General features: G+C 39.8%; 1 protein-coding gene across 1 annotated transcript in view; it reads right to left on the reverse strand.

Moving 5' to 3' along the window:
* Positions 1 to 2,616: 2,616 nt before the first annotated feature.
* Positions 2,617 to 22,194, reverse strand: part of aatf (apoptosis antagonizing transcription factor) — a 115,294-nt gene continuing 95,716 nt past the window's right edge. The window contains exon 12 of the mRNA XM_043718472.1: positions 2,617 to 3,350. Within this exon, the coding sequence (XP_043574407.1) occupies positions 3,266 to 3,350 (85 nt within the window). The 3' untranslated portion in view covers positions 2,617 to 3,265. The remainder of the gene's footprint in view (positions 3,351 to 22,194) is intronic.

Below are 22,194 nucleotides of genomic sequence, written 5' to 3' on the forward strand. Positions count from 1 at the left end.
ATACTAAGTAGCATGCTGAACCTTTGGAATCAGGCATGCAACATTGTTAGGGCTGGAATCCTTTGACATGCTCCTAGTGCCAGTATGGGTGTACTCTGCCAATAATGAACAAGGAGAGGGTTCATTGAGGTCAGTTATTCCTGATTTGTGCAAATGGGAAGTTTGCCAATGCTCTGGTCCTGCTAATTCAGAACTGCAATTGGACAATCTTCCTTGTTCTTCACTTTGTAGTGGTAGGCTTATTTAATCATCAAAAAATTTAGACTGGCATCTTCATTGAGAGCCCACCTGTTTTGTTCCCGAAGGTAGCTAATATCACTGTATGCCCTATAGACATACAGTTAATTACAACTACAAACCTAGTCGTTGCAAATGAACAGGGCCCTGTCAGGCTGACAGAAAAAGATTACATTTAAAAGAAACATTTTTCCCTTGGTGGCATTAGTTAATTTATTGTTTTAATACATTGCTTTTCCAAAACAACACTCAGACTTTCTTCCAAACAGATTAATCCTAAAGTCTGGAAGTTTTCCAGTCTGGCTTGTTTTCTGTGGATTTAATTAAATTAATTACCGCATTTACTGGGCACAGCCATAAAGCTGCTTTATTGTTCCTGTGAGTTGGCCTTCATAGTCAGTTTGATAGCATCAAAAAACAAATTACAAACCGTTTTGTACTGAGGTTGTCAAGCAGGCTTTATTTTAAATAATACTCTGATATAGCTGTAGCTCACAATGGTAAAAATAATAGCAGAGAAAATGAGAGTTTGATCTATTACTCCAGTTACTATATTATCTCTCCATTTTGATCATTTCTCCTTGTTAACCCCAGCCAAAAGTGCTAATTTGAAGGAAAATACATTTTTCATGAATGGGCCTCAGGTAATGGTACATGGTGGGAATTAACAGACCCAACTGCGTAATAAAGTAAAAGATAGTACAGAATGCCAGCAGTTCTGAAGAACTTCAGAGGATCATCTTCAGAAAAAAAATGAAACCAATGGGTAATTAAAAGCTTGGTCAAAGATAGGAGTTCAGGCATGTTTTAAGAGGAGAGAGCACTGAAGAATTTTAGGAGAGCAACTGCAGAGATTCAGGCTTCCACTGCTGGGGAGAAGGAAGTGGTGACATGAGACCAGAGTTGGTCTCACCATAGCTTCACAAAGATTGGAGTTTTATACTAACCTGTCCTCAGAGAGCTGTATTGGGACTGTTATTTATATTGCCTCCTTTTAGGCAGGTGAAATGACGTTTATCCCATTGGTTTTGATTGCATTCTAAACCAAGTCTAATTCTAATCGAGCTTCATTGTAGCATTCAATCTCATTTACAGAATATGGCAAGCCACAAGTTGGATCTATACACTTTCACACCTCCTTTCTAAACCATTGTATTATCCATCAGGTTTAAAGCTTTACAATTTCCCTCCAAGTAATCTTTCTATTTGATTTCCAGTTGTCTCCTCGCCAAACTTGAAACTAAGATTCAAACATCAGGAGGAACAATGAAGAATGCAGAGAGTGATAAATATCAGATTTAAGACAATACCTTAATTACACTTTTACTAGATTACCCAGTTGCTCTTGTTACTGCTTATTCTGTTTTGCAACTTTCTCCTTTTTACTGTTGACTTTCTATTGTTCTTTTCAGCAGCATTTATGGAGTGACAGAATTAACATCTTTTATCTGATGTCTTCTAAACGGAAGATAATGAAAAAAGGGTGAGAAGGAACAAGTGGGTCAGAAGGAGAGTTCAGTGGAAGATTTGAGGGCAAGGAAGATCACAAGTGTCACTGAACAAAAGACAAAGGGATAGGTTTTAGTTGGAGAGAGGAGAGATTGATCAGGGTTAAGGTGGCAACAGCTCTGTAGTTCTATTCTCTTTGACTGTTGGAAAGTGATAGTGCAATTCATTGCACTATCACATTTCCATTGCATGATTTAACTCCCTTGAAAATAGTTACATTTGTGCACTCTTAAAGTTGGAGAGTTCTGAAGGGGGAGTTTTTCCATCTTCAAACATTTTACAGGATAAGTACATGAGGTTTTCATGTATGCAAAATCTACCAGCTTTGAAGACCACAGCTGAAAGTACATTTGTGCCTGGTCTAGGTGAATTTCTGTTCAATTGTAACCCCAAGGATGCCACTGAATGCCCAATGTAAATGATTTCATTCTCCAGAAGATGTTTCTTGCCATTTAACAGCACAAGTCTGAATGTTGCCTAGGGCTTTCACCATGTGACCCTGGGACTGCTGTTAATTGAAGAGTTGTGAATACTTAAGACGACTGCAATCATGAGTAAACACTCTTCCTTCTAACCTTGTGATTGAAGGAGCATCACTGATGCAACAGCTGGAAATGGTTGGATCTTGGATATTGCACAGAGGGACACTTGCAGCAATGTCTGGAGATGATATACCTCCAAAAAACTGTTACCTTTTGTGCTACATAGATTGCTAGCTAGTGGAGAACTTTGCCCTTGGTCCTCTGTATTTCAAATTTACTTAGGCTTCTTGAAATCATACTCTTGTAAAGGTTTATTTTTAAAATTAATATTTGTAGAAAGATATTTTACCAATGAAACAAACTGCAGACTGTTATAAAAAAGACAACCTGGTGAAATGAAGCCTTTATTACAAACAAAACATCCAATTAATGGCAGATTCAACAATGCACTAAAATGAACTTGTGCAAAGCTTACTTTATTTCCAGCTTCTTTTAACATCAATACACCTTATTCAATCATTTCCATCATGAGATAGTGGTACTTTAAATGCAAGACATAAATTTTGCTTTTCTATAAACTTTGTTCTGATCTTTTAAAGATCAGCTTTCCTGTATATGAAAAATTTCATGATTAAAAAAGTCACTCCAACTAGCCTTAAATATTTTTTGTAATAAATGTATATTCAGAACAGCAATAATTGCCACGAGGAAAAAGGCAAAAATTATTAGAATTTTGGGAAGCGCACTATTCTCTTACAGAAGAGAACACAGGTGACTAGATAAGTGTTTCAAACTGCCATAACCTCTATCCCAATTATCCTTGTCCAGTCATCCACTGCAAAAACAAACCATTGAACATGGTAAAAATTGCCGATATACAGATTGTAAGTTGGGCACATAAACTGGTAATAAACCTTGTGACTTCTATATGTAAAACAAAACTTTCTAGCCAGAATAGAATTTAAAAGGGAAGGCGGTATCGTCCTGTCTTGTAGAAAAATGGACAAGTCAAAGGCCCACTTTCTTTTCTGCTATAATCAATGTCCAAAGACCAGTGGTGATGAGTACTGCATGGCTTCAGCTTGCTCGATTTTTCCAAACAGAGATCTGTACAGTTCTGACCTGCATTGGAGGAAAATAAAACTATAAGAATATTTGGTTTCTGTTGAAGCGGTGCAAGTCTATTTTTAGTTAACCTAATGCAGCTTGGTTCAGGAGTCTTCTAATTCATAACACTTCAAACAATATAATCATATAAAGATAATCTTTTGGATTAGTTTTAGAATGATTAATGTCATACACAATTCAAAGAGAACAGCCAGGAGATCTTGCTGAGGACAATGAGACAAGATTACCATGGTTGTGTTGTCAGTGTGGAGATAAAGTCCTTAAAGTATTAACAGCTTGATCTCAAGCGATCCCACAATATTGAAATTCCAACAACGACTTTTAGTTTTGCTCTGACTGCTAAAAATTGGTCACCAAAAAAAATGTCAGTTTTCTAATGCGTGTGTTGGTCTATTAAATAAGGTCTGTATGCAGAGCATGCCAAGATAAGCTGCCCGATTCTCCAACTGTAACATGAATGTTGTTCACGGTAACATTGCAGAGTTCACTCCTAAGATTCTAAGCATAGATTTTAAATTTGGTCAGAATGATCCACTTTGAGGGTAAGTTCTCATTACCTTTCCATAACCAAAGCTTTTGAAACAAGAACGACAGTGCACCTCAACAGCTCTGAATTGTAGCAATATTGCCTGGAGAGTCTAGGCTTTCAAAGAACCTGGTTTATTTTTGTTAATGAATGACAAGTTTTAATAAATCACCAGTGATCACCCATTTAACACATGATCTGAATTTCAGCTACATTGCAACGTTTTGATTTTCATTCTGCATCACCAGTTCTTCATGAAAGTATGATGATATACTGCGAAAGCCACTTATATCATTGATCTATTAGAGGTAGTGAAGAAATTCCAATTCTAAAATTACAAATTTCCATTTACAGCTTGCCAATCTTAAGCATGTTTAGATTAGATTAGATTACTTTACAGTGTGGAAACAGGCCCTTCGGCCCAACAAGTCCACACCGACCTGCCTAAGTGCAACCCACCCACACCCCTCCATTTACCCCTTACCTAACACTACGGGCAATTTAGCATAGCCAATTCACCTGACCTGCACACCTTTGGACTGTGGGAGGAAACCGGAGCACCCGGAGGAAACCCACGCAGACACAGGGAGAACGTGCAAACTCCACACAGTCAGTCGCCTGAGGCGGGAACTGAACCCGGGTCTCTGGCGCTGTGAGGCAGCAGTGCTAACCACTGTGCCACCGTGCCGCCCATTGCAACCGTGCCACCCACCGTGTCTAGATAGATTTCTGTTACCACCTGGGCTGAAGTATCAACCGGACAGAATGTAGAAAGGAATTCTGGAAAATAGCATTTCACACAGGTAACAGAACCCTCAGTCAAAATGGCTGGAAGGAAATGATAGGTTGGCAACTTACAGGCCTGTGGATTGACCCTTTCAGATTTCCATTTTTGCACACTAAGGGTGATAAATCTGGAGCCAACCAGAAGGGCAGACAGATAGAGGGAGAGACCAATTGGAAAAGGGCAAGAAAAGCAAGGTAAACCTATTATAAGATAGGTAAAAACAATGTCTGTAGATGCTGGAAACCAGATTTTGGATTAGTGGTGCTGGAAGAGCACAGCAGCTCAGGCAGTATCCTACTTCCAATTCACTTGTGGGAGATTGGTGTTGCTTTCTGGCCAACACTTATTGCCCATTCCTAGTTGCCGTTGGTGGTGGTGGTGGTGAGCTGCCAGTGAAGGAAGTGATATATTTCCACGTCAGAATGGTGAATGGCTTGGAAGGGAACTTACAGCTGGTGATTTTTCCATGCATCTCATGCCCTTGTTATAGAGGGGAGATGAAGTTCTATAGCCCATCTTTGCTACTGAGCGTCGGTGATGAATGGAGTGGATGCTTGTGGATTTGGTGTCGATCAAATGGGTTGCTTTGTCTGTCAAGCTTCTTAAAGTCATACAGCACAGAAACAGACCCTTCAGTCCAATCAGTCCATGCTGACCATAATCCCTATCTCAACTAGTCTCACCTGCCTGCACTTGGCCCATATTCCTGTAAACATTTCTTATTCATGTACTGTGGTGTAAAATTATGTCCCAATACATGTGTGAATCATTAAGACTCGCCTCTTGGCTGTTTGTTCTGTGTCAGACTACTTTCCTGCGAGCCTGGTCCTTGACCTTGAGAATTTTTTAAAACATGTACTTACCCAAATAATTTTTAAATGGTGGAACTGTACCCTCGTACACCACTTCCACTGGAAGTTCATTCCACACATGAACCACTGTGTAAAAAACATGCCCCTTTTTATTCAAAAACCTCTCTCATTTTAAAAATATGCTACCTAGTCTTGAAATCCTCACACCTGGGAAAACGACATCTGGAACTTACCTTATCTAAAGCCCTTTGTAAACCTCCATAAAGTCACCCCTCAAGCTCCTACACTCCAGTGAAAATAATCCCAGCCTCTCCAGATTTTTTATCCAATTGACAAGCTCATCCTGAATCCCATGTGATATAACTTTACTAATTACTTTACCATATGGCTTTACTAAAACCTCCAAATAAACAATGTCTACTGCTCTTCCAACATCAATTTTCACGGTTATTTCCTCAAACAAATCTCAAGTTCGAGAGACAATTCCCCTCACACAAAATCATGCTGACTACCCCTAAATCATTCCTTGCCTCTCCGAATGCATATAAATCCTATCTTTCAGGATAACTTCCAACAACTTACCCACGACTGAAATCAGACTCACCAGTCTATAGTTCAGAGGCTTCACCTTACATCCCTCCTTAAACAAAGGCACAGCATTAGTCACTGTCCAGTCATCTGGCACCTCACCCGTAGTTACAGATGATACAAATATTTGTGAAAGGAAAACTTTCTGCCTGATTGGATTCTGAAGATTATCCCAGTCTTCAGCAGCTTCAACAGAATCACAGTACAGTCCGGTGAGCTCACAGCATGTTCTCACCCTCTTCTCTCACTCTCTTACAGATATGAACACATCTTCACATACTGTATATTCCCTCTCTATCTGCTTCTCCCTCACACCTGTGCCCACATTCTCTCCCCCAATCTTCCAACTCCCTTTTTCTCCCACCCACCCTCTTCACATATCCCACTCCATCCATCCCACAACATTCTCTCCCTTTCATATTTTCTATGTTCCTCCCATCCTCTTATGCGTGCGCTCTCATTCTCTCTCTCCCCCTGCCACAGTAGGGAGTACATTCTTGAAAGTTGTTGGAGCTGCACTGTTTTAAAAAATTCTCAAGGTCAGGTTCGTAGGAGAGTACATCCCACAACATTCTCTCCCTTTCATATTTTCTATGTTCCTCCCATCCTCTTATGCGTGCGCTCTCATTCTCTCTCCCCCTGCCACAGTAGGGAGTACATTCTTGAATGTTGTTGGAGCTGCACCCATCCAGGCAAGTGAGGAGTATTCTATCACCCTCCTGATTTCTGCCTTGTAGATGGAGGACAGGCTTTCGGGAGTCTGCAAGTTTCTGCAAACAAACTATCCATTATGCAGGTACTAATTCCCTTGCTTTCATCAAACTTATCAAAATATTAGAGGTAGTCAAAAGTGCAAACTTGCACTTGCAAAGCACCACCATGCTAGAAGCAGGTGCTAACACATACTTGCTCAAGTCCTGCGTGTAATTTTTGGCACCACCAGCGTAGCACAGCTGGACACAAACAAAAAACCAACATAATCACTACGTGGACTTCAAGCAGACACACAATTTTAATTAGGGTCAACTTCTCTTTGCAGAATTCAACAGAACAAACCAGATTACTCCTTATGGGGATGATAATAAGGGAAAAACAATCTCCTGTCAGTAACTGACACTAATTGCCTTTGTTCTGGTATAGACCAAAGTAAAGACAAATTTCTCTCAAGAAATAAGAGGCCTTCATATTATAGTTGTATCTACTGAGACTACGACTGAACTTGCTTTCTGTCCTCAGGTATTGTCCGCTTCCCATAAGTGAAGATGATATTTTCAGATAATTGCAGTTTGAAATGAACCATGGGGATTTTAAGTGGCCTTCTAAATATCTTAAGCATTTTTTGAATATAACTGCAGAGTATAATTACAAAGGCTGCAGCTGTTCTTAGCAACTTTTTGCTATTCTAGATTGGAAAACCGTAGCTACTGCAGCATGTCAACAGCATGGAGTCTGAACACAATAAACAAGAAAAGCTTTTTGCTAAAAAAATGGAATCTCATTTTATGAAGCTATTCATTATTGATGCGACTTCTTTTCAATTCATCAAGTTCACCAAGAACCTTGTCAAATGAAATATCAAATATTCTAAAGGTGCACCGTGAGTGACTAACATGTTTGGAGGCAATCATGTATTTTCTAGAGGCATGTCCCTTTTAGTCAAGTCCTTCAAGTGGGGAAACTAGATGGTGTATTTTAATAGGACAGACAAAACCACACAGGCATTGGAAAGATTGGCAGAATTCAATCAGACAAATAATAAGATATCATTTCAGCTCGATAATAACAATATTTCAAAGACAAAGGAAGTAAGCCTGAAATGAGATTCCAGTTACTACTGGCCATTCAACAGTGTACTCTGTAGAGTTCTTTGTGATTTATTCTTGGGTTGCTTGTCTTTATACAGCATTTTGTTATTGACATAAAGAAATGTAGAAGAGGTAATGTCACTGGACTAGCATGGACGAGTTGGACTGAAGGATCTGTTTCCGTGCTGTATGACACAGCAGATGGTGGAATTTGAATTTGACTGAAAGTCAAAAATTAAAAGTTAAAATGTCCTGTCCCACAGGACAGGTCCACCAGAGGTGGCAGCACTGTGGTACATGTATTGGATAGCCCTGCGATTCTTCAGGTTGATTCAACAAAGTCTCATCAGGTCAAGCATGAGCAAGGAAAAGTTTCCAATTTCCACCTACAGTCTCACCTCAGCAGATGAATCAATACTCATCCAAGTTGAGCATTACTTGGTGAAGAATTATGATAGCACTAGTTGGCAAGGATGCAGAATGAAATCCCCCACTCAGAGTAAATATCATCAACAGGACCAGGGAATAAAGGAATCAACAAGGAGGAAAAGTTGACGACCTCATTTTCAATCTACCTGCAATGGATGACAGTAGCATTGAAACAGTCTTTGCAGAAATAAAATGCTATCTTCATATTGAGGATATCCTTCATTATGTTGTGTGGCTCTACATCAGGGTTAAACGGGATAAATTTTAAAACAAATTTAGTAACTTAAGACTGGGCATCCACTGGGGTCAACAGGACCCACAAGATCAGTAGCAACAGAAATTCAATCACAGGTTGCAACCTCATGGCCCAGCATATCTCCCATTCCACTATTAGCGTCAAATCGGGATCAACCGCTGTTCAATAAAGTGTACAGGATGGCATGTTAGGAACAGCACTAGGCATATCTAAAATTGAGGTCACAACCAGGTAAAATTACCAAAACAGGATAACTTGTCTGTCAAGCAGCATAAGCAGTAAGTGATAGGCAGAGCTAAGTGATCCCATAACCCAAACAGAAGGGATCTAAGTCTGCAGTTCTGCCACATTCACTTATGAATAGATGGGCAATTAAACAACTGACTTGACGAGAAGGCTCCACAAATATCACTGTCCTCAATTACGGGGAAGCCCAGCACATAAGGCTGAAACATTTGCCAGAACTGCAAAGTGAACGATTTACCTCAGCTTTCTCCAAAGGTCCCAGCATCTCAGGTAGCAGCCTTCAGCCAATTCATCTACGTGATAGCAAGAAACAGTTGAAGGTTCTGTATCATGTAAAAAACCATGGGTCCTGACAATATTCTGTCAATAGACTCAAGACCTACGTTCCAGAACTTGCACCAGCTATAGCCAAACTGTTCCAGTACAGCTACAACACTGGCAAGTGCACATTAATGTGAAAAAATACCCAGGTATGTGCTGTAAACAAAAAGTAGGCCGAATCCAATTTGGCCAATTAATGTCTCATCAGTTTATTCTTCATTATCAGTAAAGTGATGGAAGGGGTCACCCACAGTGCTAACAAACAGTACTTGATCAGAAATAAGCTACTTATTGCATTCAGTGTGGGCTTTGCCAGGACCACTCAGCTTCTGATCTTGGTCCAAACATGAACAATAGAGCTGATTCCCAGAGGTGAAGTGAAAGCAATTGCCCTTTAATATCAAATCCACATTTCACTATGTGTGGCATCAAGAAGCCCTAGCCAAAGTAGAATCAACAAGAACAGTAGGAAAACTTTCCATTAGTTGGAGCTCTACCAAGCAGAAAGGAAGATGATTGTTGGAGGTCAGGCATCTCAACTCCAGTACAGAGGAACCTTGATTACCTGAATGAGATGGGAGGGCTCTCCTCTGAGTTTCGGAGTTTTTGGAAGCTTCCTTTTTCCTCACTCTGCCTGCCTTGCTCCCTCTCTCTGTCTCAGGGTTTGTTTCTGAGCAGACACACACACACGTGTGTAAGGGAACTGCAGCTTTGCTGAAGCCTGTCACATCTTCTCCCCCCTCCAACACACACATCAGTTCAATGGCGTTGACACAGCGAGCACTTGCTAAGTCCACTCCCCGTTCAGGAGACTAGGCAGCAGCACACCACGCAGGAGACCCTGCTTACCAAACCTCCCCCCCCATCCCCACACACACACACACACGTTTTACTGCAATTTTTGACAGGTTCTACCTCTGCCCTGTGCAGGAAAATGTTGGAGAAATTATGTGGGGAAGGGGGGGGGGGGGGGGGGGGGTGAGGGGAGAGGAAAAAGAGGGGTTTAAGGTACACTGTTTAGGGTACACTCCTTGTAGAGCTCCAGGGAATGTGTGGGGGGAAAGAGAGAGAAGGCGGGAGGTCAGTCATTTGGAGACAGTGCCTGGGCTCCCATCGATGTCAAGGACTGTTCTCGGCAGCATTTCAGTAAGCCAGGTTCATTTTTGATCATTGTAAACAAAAGGTGCGATCAGTGTTGAAACAATTTTCCCAAATACTCATGCTGTCTTAGCAACATTAGTTCCTTACTTGGCTATGATGCCAAAAACACTTATACTTTTCATAAAATATGTTTATAGCTTCATCACATCAGTATAATATTAGACTACAGAAAGGCTGAATTTGATTCCCCAGTCACAGTTGGGATGATGCCACACAGCAGGAATCCTGACATGATGCTTTCCTTCCCTAATTCCAGAGACCCAATTGTCACAGCCATACCACTGTTTTGATTCAGATCAACTAGTTCAACATGCAACAAATGAAATGTTACAGCTGAATCATTGAGGCACCTACTGAGTGTTCATGGCTCTCAATACTCAATGAGTTGCCTGTACAATAATGACAAATCCTGTGAACAAAAATTGGAGGCTCTTCAAATATAGTTGGACTGCCTTCTTGCTTATTACATATCCTTTTACATTTTTATCCACTGTACTGTGTTCCCTTGGATGACTGTTGCACACTGGATCTGATGACATCATTTAACAAAAGCCATTTTAAATTAAACACACTAGAGTTTCAAAGGTTGGATACTGGGAATGCCATTCTCTATTAAATCAACAATCCTATTCTTACAAGACAGCCACATCAATGTAGTAAGTTACCTCAGAATCAGCATGCAGAAAATGGAACTTATTGGTTGTTACCTGTGAAGATAATGGTGCTCAGAGAGGTGTTGCCAATTTAGACATTTATTTTCCTCTTGATATAGCATTCAAACTTTTGGAAGTGGCAAAGTCCACTTTCAGAACTGTACGCTGGAACTGTACTTGCAGAAGTGCACTATGGATTAATTTGCAAGTGTATATAACTAAGCCAAATTGATATTAAAGGGTAACAAAAGCCCACTGTCCAAAATTGTGAATTGTGTTTATAAGGGTCAGCTGAATGTGATCAGTGACTTTGTAAAAATTGATCACAAAGTTTTATTTTTCTGTCTGGATGAGCAAAGGAATGTTGGAAATCTACAGGAATCTCCAGAAATCTATTAATTGTATGCAGTCGGCTTTTGTCAATTTTTCATGTCAGTGCAGCATGATTAGTTGCACTCAGATCACAGGTGTAAGCCCACTGGAAGATATCAACGTGCAATCTGGGCTGATCGCCAGTGCAAAGATAGATATTTAAGAAAAGCAAGCTTTCTCCATGTCAACAACCCTATCTCAATCAGTGCGACAAATATCATCTACCTTAATGGCTGTACATTAAGTGGTCATTTTTATTTTATCCATTCTTGGAATTTGGGCTTGACCAGCAACTATTGCCCATCTTTAATTACCCTAGAGAAAGTGGTGATCTGTCTTCTGAGCCACTGCAGTTTTGTTGTGTAGGGCTATCCCAGTATTTTTAGGAAAGGATCTCCAGATATTGAACTAGTGACACTGAAGATGGCAATATAGTTCCAACTCAGGGTGGTATAGACCTTGCAGGGCAGTAGTTATCAAGCCTTTGACCTTTTAGGCAGATTTGTACGTTCCTATCAAAGAAAGCTTGGTGAGTCACTGCGGTGTATCTTGTATATGGTACACAACACTGCAACTGTGCTTTGGTGGCAAGGAGAGTGAATCCTGAAGATGACGGATGAAGTGCCACTCAAGTAAATGCTTGGTCCCACATGGTGCCAAGCTTTTATAGAGTATTAGAACTGCATCCATCCAGCTAAGTGGACAGTATTCTATCAAACTCCTGACTTGTAAGTTATAGATGGTGGAGACAAGGATGACTTACCACAGAATTCCTATGCTCTGACCTGCTGTTATAGCACATTATTTATACAGCTAGTCCAGTTTAATGAGTTTCTGATCAATGGTAACCCTCCACAATGTTGACAGTACGGGATTCAGCAATGGTAATGCCATTGCAAGTTATGGGACGATGGTAAGATTCTATCTTGTTGGAGTTGGTAATTGTTGGGTATTTGCATTGCAAAGACAAGAGTGATTGCAAGTCAAAACAAAAATAGGAAGTGACTGGACATAAAGCATATTCAAGTATCCCAAGGAAATGAAAGTTGCAGTAAAAATTAAACTTCTGTCAGCAAAATCAGCACAACAAATGGAAAACTTGGAAAAGGAGTTATGCAGGTAGTTTCTGTCCAAACAAAGCCAGAAAATAGCAAATGTTCCAGACATACGTTCCCTGTATTGAAAAGTCAAGCTCCAGGACAAAGTGGCACAGTGTACTCTGAAGACTTAGTATCACTTTCGGTAACTGTTGACGATGAGCATTCAAACACTTTAAATGGATAGAACATGGCTTAATTACACAAGTAGATAACTTCAAAAAAAAGTTCTCATGCTCAGAGTGCTACCTCAGACCCAAACTGAAACATCCTTTTGACATGCTTGATCTAGTTTTTTTTTTAAATGGGACATTGGCATTGCTGGCTGGCCATCATCTACTGCCTGTAATTGCCCTTGAGAAGGTGGTGGCGAGCTGCCTTCTTGAACGGTTTCCCAGTTAGCAAATGGAGTAATTTGTAGGAGAACATGCAGTTCCTATGTATCTGCTACCCTTTTACTTCTTGATGGAAGTGGTCATGGGTCAAGTGCTGTCTTAGGATCTTTGGTGAATTTCTGCAGTGCATCTTGTAGATCGTAGCTGCAGTATGTACTCAGCATCAGTGGAAGGGGGTGTGAACACTTGTGCATGTGATGCCAATCAAGTGGGTCGCTTTGTCCTGAACAGTTTGAAGCTTCTTGAGTACTGATGGGGCTGCACCCATTCAGGCAAGTGACGAATATTCCATCACAATCCTGACTTCTGCCTTGTCGATGGTGGATACGCTCTGGGGAGTCAGGGGATGAGCTACTTGTCACAGTAATCCAAACCACTGACTTGCTGTTGTAGCCACTGTGTTTATGTGGCAAGTTCAGTTGAGTTTCTGATCAATGGTAAACCCAAGGATGTTGACATTTAATGTCAAGGGACACTGGTTAGATTTTGTCTTATTGGAGATCATCATCACGAGGATTGCACAAATGTTTTTGCCACTTTTCAGCCCAAGCCTAGATATTGTACAGATCATACTGCATTTGAACATGGACTGCTTCAATATCTGAAGAGTTGCAAATGGTGCTGAACATATGCAATCATCAACCAACATCCCCATTTCTGACCCGATGGTGGAGGCAAGGTAGTTGGCCAGAGGACACCACCCCAAGGAACTCCTACAGAGATGTCCTGGAACTGAAATGACTGACCTCATAAATCACAACCATCTCCTGTTTTGCCAGAGCCCCACAAAATATTTTAAGAAGGTAGTCTATTTTATCTTAAAGGCAGATGTGAAGTTGATATTCCAGGTGTGACACAGCTGGTCAAACCACTCTAAGCAAACAGAATTTATTTAAACGTTACAGTTGAAATACAAACAAAAGAAAACGGAATTTAGAATAACTTAACCGAATCGATACACCAATTTAACAAAGGAACTGTTCTAATCCCATCCCAAGCCATAAACACACCTCTTGGCAAGAAGGTAAATTGAAACACAGATTCTTACAGGCAGGAGGGAACAAGATCCAAAGAGATTTCAGAGAGAAAGTCAGTCAGGAACCATTTGCTCAAGCTGCAACCTTTCCTGGACTCCAACATCTTGTGACTGCCACAGCTAAACCAAACTAGAAAAAAATCTGAACTAGGAGAACTGGCCATCTCCCCTGCCATTGTTAAACTAGCTTCTTTCTAGACCCTCTGCCTTTACAACCTCTCTTTTTAAAAAACCCAAGGACAAAATAACCATGTTAAAGTGACAGCATCATCACACTTCCTATGTGCCAGGTAAAGATTCATAGATTCATACAATGCCGAAAAGGCCCTTCAGCCCCAAGACTGTACCGACCACTAAAAGCGCGCTAATCCCAATTTCCTGCGCTTGTCCCATATCCTTGAATGTTATGCTATTTGAAATACTCATCCAAATTTTTTAAAAATAGGTTGTAAGCTTTTCAGCCTCTAGTACCTTCCCAGGCAGCACTTCCCAGATTCCCACTGCCACTCAGTGAAAATACTATTTCCCAAATTCCCTCTGAAATTCCTGCCCCTTGCTCTAAAACTATGCCCTCTTGTGATTAACCCCTCAACCAAGGGGAATAGCTTCTCTCTTTTCACCTTTTCACCCTATCCATACCTCTCACAATCTTATACACCTCAACCATATCGCCCTTCGGTCTTCTCTGTTCTAAAGAAAACAATCCAAGTCTATCTAGTCTCTCCTTACAGCTCAATTTCTCAATCCCAGCCAACATCATGGTGAAGCTCCTCTATACCCCCTCTAATGCTATCACACCCTCTCTGTAGTGAGGTGACCAGAACTTCAGTGTTCCCGCCGAGGCCTGACCAACACTCTGTACAACACCAAAATTACCTCCTTGCTCTGATACTCTATGCCACAACTGATGAAAGCAAGCGTCCCATATGTCGCCTTAACTACCCTATTCAAGTGCTCTGCAAATTCAGGATCTGTAAATAATTACTCCAAGATCCCACTGTTCCTCTAAGCTACCAAGATCCTGCCAGTCATGGCATACGCCCTCATTTTGTTTCTTCTTTCAAAGTATATCACCTCGTACTTACTGGGAGATTTAATACCATCTGCCACTGGTCTGCCCATCTGCCCAACCCATCTTTTTCACTATTAACCACTCTACCAATGTTAGTGTTGTCTGGAAATTTGCTTAACATTCCCCTCACATTTTTATCTCTACAATTTACGTATATAACAAACAATAAGGGTCACAGTACTGATCCTTGTGGTACACCAGTGGACACTGCCCTCCAGTCACTCAAAACGGCCTTCTACCCTTTGTGTCCTACTACTAAGGTTTGGTTACAAACCAGAGGAGAGTTTGCCCACCCCACACCATCATCATCCTGATGAAGGGCTTTTGCCCAAAATGTCAACTTTCCTACTCCTCAGATGCTGCCTGACCTGCTGTACTTTTCCAGCAACACACACTCAACTCTGATCTCCAGCATCTGCAGCCCTCACTGTCACCTTTCTGGATTAATAATCTAGTGATAATACTCCTAGGCCATTGCCATCCCATCATCGCCTTATTCATCAATTGTCAAGTCACTGCATTCTGAAATCCAAACTCCTTTCCATTAGTGATATATTGTCAATCAAAGCAACTTTCAGAACTGGTCATCCTACTATATAGGAAGTGCTGTGCAGAAATGGGAGTTTGGGAAGTGAATACTGTAGGCAATCTGTTTTGACCCTTCATGCAAGAGTATAGTGTTACTAAATAGGTGCTAAATTTTAAGTAAAGTTCTGGCATAGAGTCATAGAGATGAACAGCATGGAAACAGACCCTTCGGTCCAACCCGTCCATGCCGACCGGATATCCCAACCCAATCTAGTCCCACCTGCCAGCGCCCGGCTATGCCCTCTAGTTCTGGACTCCCCGACCCCAGGGAAAAGACTTTGCCTATTTATCCTATCCATGCCCCTCATAATTTTGTAAACCTCTATAAGATCACCCCTCAGCCTCCGACGCTCCAGGGAAAACAGCCCCAGCATGTTCAGCCTCTCCCTGTAGCTCAGATCCTCCAACCCTGGAAACATCCTTGTAAATCTTGTCTCAACCCTTTCAAGTTTCACAACATCTTTCCAATAGGAAGGAGCATGCAATATTCCAACAGTGGCCTAACCAATGTCTTGTACAGCTGCAACATGACTTCCCAACTCCTGTACTCAATACTCTGACCAATAAAGGAAAGCATACCAAACACCTTCTTCACTATCCTATCTACCTGCGACTCCACTTTCAAGGAGCTATGAACCTGCACTCCAGGCTCTCTTTGTTCAAAAACACTCCCTGGGACCTTACCATTACTTTGCAAGGAGACAAGGTACAAAGAAAGAGGTAAAAACAATGACTGCAGATGCTGGAAACCAATTTCTGGATTAGTGGTGCTGGAAGAGCACAGCAAAGAAAGGTACAAAGGTACAAAGAAAACTTTATAAAGCAGCCCAGCAAGCAACTTCCAAATACTGGTCACATTTCTGGTAGGAATCTCTTGAGTTCAAAGTGTTATAAACCTAATTTACAAAAATAGATTTAGTTTTAAGAAATTGCATTTTAAGTTGTATTTTCTCTCAGTCATCCATTTTGGTAGTCACCTCCACAGATATAGTCAATGGTACATTTGCCTGATAAAGCCAAGGGCAAAATTACATAATGCTGGGAGATAACTGCACGGTCAGTTTTCTCTCCCTCACTGGAATGACTTCACAGACCTGTCCCCTTGAGGAGGGCTGAATATTAATAATCAGCTGACATCAATTCTAGTTCAGGTCTCCACATTGATAGCTGAGACACTGTCATACTGAACTATTAGATTTCTTAGCAATTCAGAGAACTTCTGCACGATCCACGTTTAAAGAAAATCAATGTACTTTTCCCAAATGTAGTATTGAGAAATGATTTCAAGTTTATTATCAGTGTGATTTATCCACACTTGACATTTTTAACATTGGTGTCAGGACAAGACTGAAGCCCATGCCACAGATATAAAACAACACTGACTGTGCAACCCATCTTTTTAATCATTACGGGTTTGGGAAAAAAAAACATGAATTCTTCATAGCTACAGTTTTAAGCTTAAAGTAATTACAGTAAGGAACAGTTACAGCAGGCTAGGCAGGGCAGCCTAGGCAGATCAATGGTCTTCTGCCCGAAACATTACCAGGTCAGTATGTTCAATTCATATGTAATGGACAATTAATTGACAGAGACTTTATGGTATCCGGTAACATTTGGTTGGAATCTCAAATCTTGTTGTGCACGTTAAACAACTGGGGGAGGGGAAGAAGAATGAGGACAAATAATGCGTTTCCCCAGCAGCATGGTAACCCCCTTACTCTCAGGCAAATTTAAAGAACTTCCAGAGGTGGATTAATTTCTGGTGCACGAACAGTCTCGCTGTTAGCACTATTGTGTTTTCTAGCATCAATTGATTGTGATTTACATATAAATTAGACAATTACTATACAAGACCATATTTAGCATATAAAATTAATTTACTATTCTTTCCATTCGTAAATCTCCAACAGACTTTAAGATGATACTTGGTTAGATGGTGGAAGTGGCCTGCAGAACTGAAAACTTAAAAAGACATGAACAATCACATGGCAATTTCTATAATTAAGCCAGTTCAAATATGTTCATCTTTCTAAAATTTAATTAAATAACAACCAGTGACCAATATAAAAATAAAATGTTAGCATAAGATTTTAGTCTAATATTACAAATTGTTTCACAAGCAGTTCACACAAGGATAGATTACATACAGCATTCGAGGTTATTTCACTTCCTCCTTCTGTAACTGCACTGTTTCTTTTCGCCAAGTACACCATGCAGAAACAGAAACTCATCAATCCTGCAAGTTTAACCTTGTCACTGTTGAAATTCACTAGGGTAAGGGTACATTTTAATACTTTCAGCTCCCTTAAGGCTATGCAAAATGAACCATGATTCTTTGATTTTTCGTATTAAAAGTAGATTTGAGCCAGTGATTTGTAACAGGTTTCCTCCCCTTTAAAGCATTTTTTCAGAATATCATTAGTAGAGGTAAGTGAGGTAAGATACCTCATGGTTGATACAGATTCATATTAAACAGCATATTACCACTACTTCATTGTTAGATTTGGTGCTATTAAGAGTTTTAAAACTTAATATGGGGCAGTGTAAGAGACTGGAATATATATAATAACATAAACCCATTACAAAGATTGCAGTTTAAATCATCACCTCATTTTAGGTTTTGATCGAGTACTGTCAGGTAGAGAAATATTGAATAGAAATTGGAGATGAGGGGGAGAAGACAGGGAAGGACTATCCTGCCTGCAGAGTACAATGGAACTGGCCATGTGGATCCCAAGGATTTCTTCCAGTTGTTACAATTTCCTTTACTTCTCACTGACTGGTCAAAAGGACATTTGGAAATGTTCTTGGAGCACAGTCCTGATACTCTTGCAGTAACAGTGTCAAGGGCTCTGATGGACCCAAGATAAAAAGACCATAATCCCTGGGAAAGTGAGCCCGAGTCACTAACTACCAGAGAGATGAGAAGAGGAAAAAATTATAGAATTATACAATCATAAGTGAAAAAGAAAATCTGGCATGAAGATGGTCTCCAAACATTTTTTTCACAATCTTATTTGACAACATGTATATATAGTTCCTCAGTTACTGATTGTATAATAAAAACATTTACTCATTACATATCCACTTTTACAGATACACAATTTTCCACAATTCTAAAGAAAGATAATTTAACAGTGTTCTTACAACAGGTATAGAACCTCAAACCTGACTGTCCAAAAACTGAATCTGTAAAAACCAGACTTTTTTGAAATGGCATTCTGGTCTAGTCTAGAGCCTGTTTAATTTCAGGTACTGTATTATTAAACATCCGCCAACTCAGTTATTTTCCTGATCATCTTGCACTTCTACCCTTTGTCAAGGGGAGGCAGTAGTGTAGTGGTAATATCACTAGACTGATAATGCACAGCCTTAAACTAATATTCTGACTAGATGTGTTTGAATCCCACCATGGCACAACATAAAATTTGATTTCAATTAAACTAAACTGGAATAAAAGGATGGCTAACAGTGAGCACTTATCCAATGTTGATAGCTATAAAAATCCAACTGGTTCATTAACGTACTTCAGGAAGGGAAATCTGCCATCGTCACCTGGTCTGGCCTACATGTGACTCCACTCACAGCAATGTGGTCAATTCTTAACTGCCCTCTGGGCAAATAAAGATGGGCAATAAATGCCGCTTCAGCCAATAATATCCAGATTCTGTTGTGGAGCAGAATTATTTTGGCCTTTTCCACCAGGCACATGCCAATCTCTGGATCACTGATGAAATTTGTGGGACTGCCCTCAAAGGATCATCAGGCACTTGGCACTGCTCTTTCATGCCAGTGCAATATCTCTAACAAGGCAGTATTTTGAGCTTAAGGGAGCACTGATAGAAATACTTATTTTTGAATTAACATGGAACTTGATCTCTTTGCTATGTGCTCGAATGCCTTTACTATATTCAGGCACTGTTCAGGTTAAACACGGAAAATCCAAACTCTGGCACAGCATCAGTCAAGAGTTTGTTGGATATGCCATGATCAGATAGAGCAGTCAAATACTTTAAAGGATTTCTCTAAACTTTATTCCAATAATTTAGTGCATTTTTTCAACCAAAGTCTAAAACTAACTAGTCATGTACATAATTTGTTAGAATTACAAAAGAGCACATCACAACCACCAGATGGCAGTATTTAATGGCCTTGCCATTAATTCAGATGGATGCAACACTGCAAAGTACGTGACAAATCTAAGCATCAAATTTGAAGTCCTCCAACACTTAAAACTATGATAAGGAATATGTGAAATAAACTGTTACTTTGTGTGCTTTGTAGTAGGCATACTGAGCAGCATGGTTTCAATTTTAAAATAATATATGATTAATGGCCTTAGAAAATACATAGCAGGGTCCCACAAGGCTCAATAACTGTTTTTGATATACATTAATGAATTGGATTAGGATGCACAGAATAAATATTAAAACCTGTAAATGACAAAAGGTAGAAATGTAGTGAACAGTGAGGAAAATTGATCAAAAACTTCAAAAGCAAATAGACAAGCTGGTGGAAAGAGCATGTACCAGATGAAATTCAGGAGAGAAATGTGAGGTGACCAATGGGTAGGAGGAATAAGGACAGCCAATGCAAGCTAAATATTTATATCTGAAGCTAAGTATTCATTGTTGGGCCCCCATCAAATTCTCACAAGCATCACAATAAAGCTTGATGCTGCTCCCAATGCATTTTCCTGTTAAGAAACACTGGCTATCCCTGAAATACCTTAGAGTTTTCCTCTCAAACCCAGACGATACAATTTCTAATCTGACTATCACTGACACTACAATGGGTGGGAACTACTAACTTAGCAGAGCAGTGAATTGAACCCAAAACTTTCCTGGTCAACAAATTATAATCTGCCTTTACCAGATAATGGACTGGGGGACTTGATTCACAATTATTTGCAACAGTGGAATGGAACTTCAATATTACAGTCAAGGAAATTCTACATCACACATTTGTTAGACCATAACTAATCACCTGCTTTAAAGGTACCTATAAAAGTGCCATTTTTGAGATCCAGGAAGTCACCTACTTAAGGAATTTGCTATGGTAACAAGCTTCCTCATTTTTCTCTTTAGCCATGTTCTATTCCCACAGAAATTTTTAAAATTCTGACAAAAGGTGCAATTCACATACATACCTTGTGGACGAAACAAAAGAAGCACACACAGGATGACAGCTTCAAACCAAAACAATTAAGAATAATTGAGAATTATTGCCAACATAAGATAAATGAATCTAAATGTGATTTTGTTAAGATGATAAATAGACCATCGACTAAACTAAATTAGATTAAAACAATAATCTAGGTAAATTAATGAAGAAAATCACTTTGCTCAAGCTCAACATAAACAATTATCTCAGAACGAGGTAAAAGCAATTATCTCAGACTACCAATATGGTCGCTGAATCTTGGTGATTAAGACAAGATATTTTTAAAATCCTAAACTCAACTTCAGTTGTAATTTCTCCCCCCAGATGCTGGAGTTAACCTATGAATAGGCACAACATATATTTAGGAAACTGCAGGTAGTTCTTCTATAACGCAATGGTTGCATTCTTGTGTAACCCTGCATTATAGAAAAGTCGTGCCTTAGAAACAGCACATAAAGTATTGGTGATGTAATCACGTTTTAAAAGCCAACACACGATTTTAAAATTCGCACTTTAGAAACAGTGTCCTCAATTCAGCAATTGCATCATAGCGAATTAGTGTTAACAAAACATGTGTTATAGCAGAACAACCTGTATGTCTCAAAGTTGATAGTTCATTCCTCCAGCATAGTGCACATACTGATGCTCAGACTTTTTCTGAAGATAGCTTGGTTAACAGCCAAACTCAGCACATGCTGATTGCCAGGCTCATGCAATTGCTGTGCCATGGTACACTGGTACATCAACCAGCAGACAAATGGACATCTTCAGAAGTTCCAGAGCGACACATAAAAAGAATCTTAAGGTGATTATAGAAAAAGATTGGACATATCCATTAGTACTGCTTCACAATTTATCAATTATTATTAGAGGAATCATGATATTCCTAAACAATACTTTTAAAAAGTAAATCTATTTATAACAAAAAATGTAATGAGGGTGCAATTTCTGTAGTAAAGAGAATACACATCTAAAAATTCCAAAGAATCTACTATTATCCAGTTTCTGAATTGAAGGTTATAACAATCAGAAAATAAAGGGTCAGGTAATTGGCCCTTTGATTAAAGCTGCAAAAGATGCAGAGATGTCTAGAGGGCATAGTAGAAGGCAGGAGAAAGGGGGGTCAACTTTGGGTTAGTTCTATAATTGATGATGGATATTACAGAGGAGTTAGGATGGATGCTGATGATCGTTTAAGACAGGTGAGAACAGTATACCATGAAACAGACCTGGCAGTAGTTACAAGCTATGAGGGGCAGCATATAGTGTCTTTCCATTGGTCACAAGCTCTCACAGCTCAGTTGTGGCAAGATAACCATGAGCAAAGGGGAAAGCTTTTTCAAAGCAAGTCAGATTTCAGCTTCTTGGAAGGAAGAGAATTTTGCAAAGCTATCTAAGCTGAAATCACATTCTGATATTAAAATTCCATAGTTATCATTTTGACTTACATGGTGTTTTATTTATAGAAACCACAACTACTAATTTTTTCAGAAAGCTGATTATGATATTTAAAAAATTAAGCTGAAGAGTT

Source organism: Chiloscyllium plagiosum, chromosome 28 (genome assembly GCF_004010195.1).
Source record: "Chiloscyllium plagiosum isolate BGI_BamShark_2017 chromosome 28, ASM401019v2, whole genome shotgun sequence".
In the NCBI taxonomy this organism is placed as follows: domain Eukaryota; kingdom Metazoa; phylum Chordata; class Chondrichthyes; order Orectolobiformes; family Hemiscylliidae; genus Chiloscyllium; species Chiloscyllium plagiosum.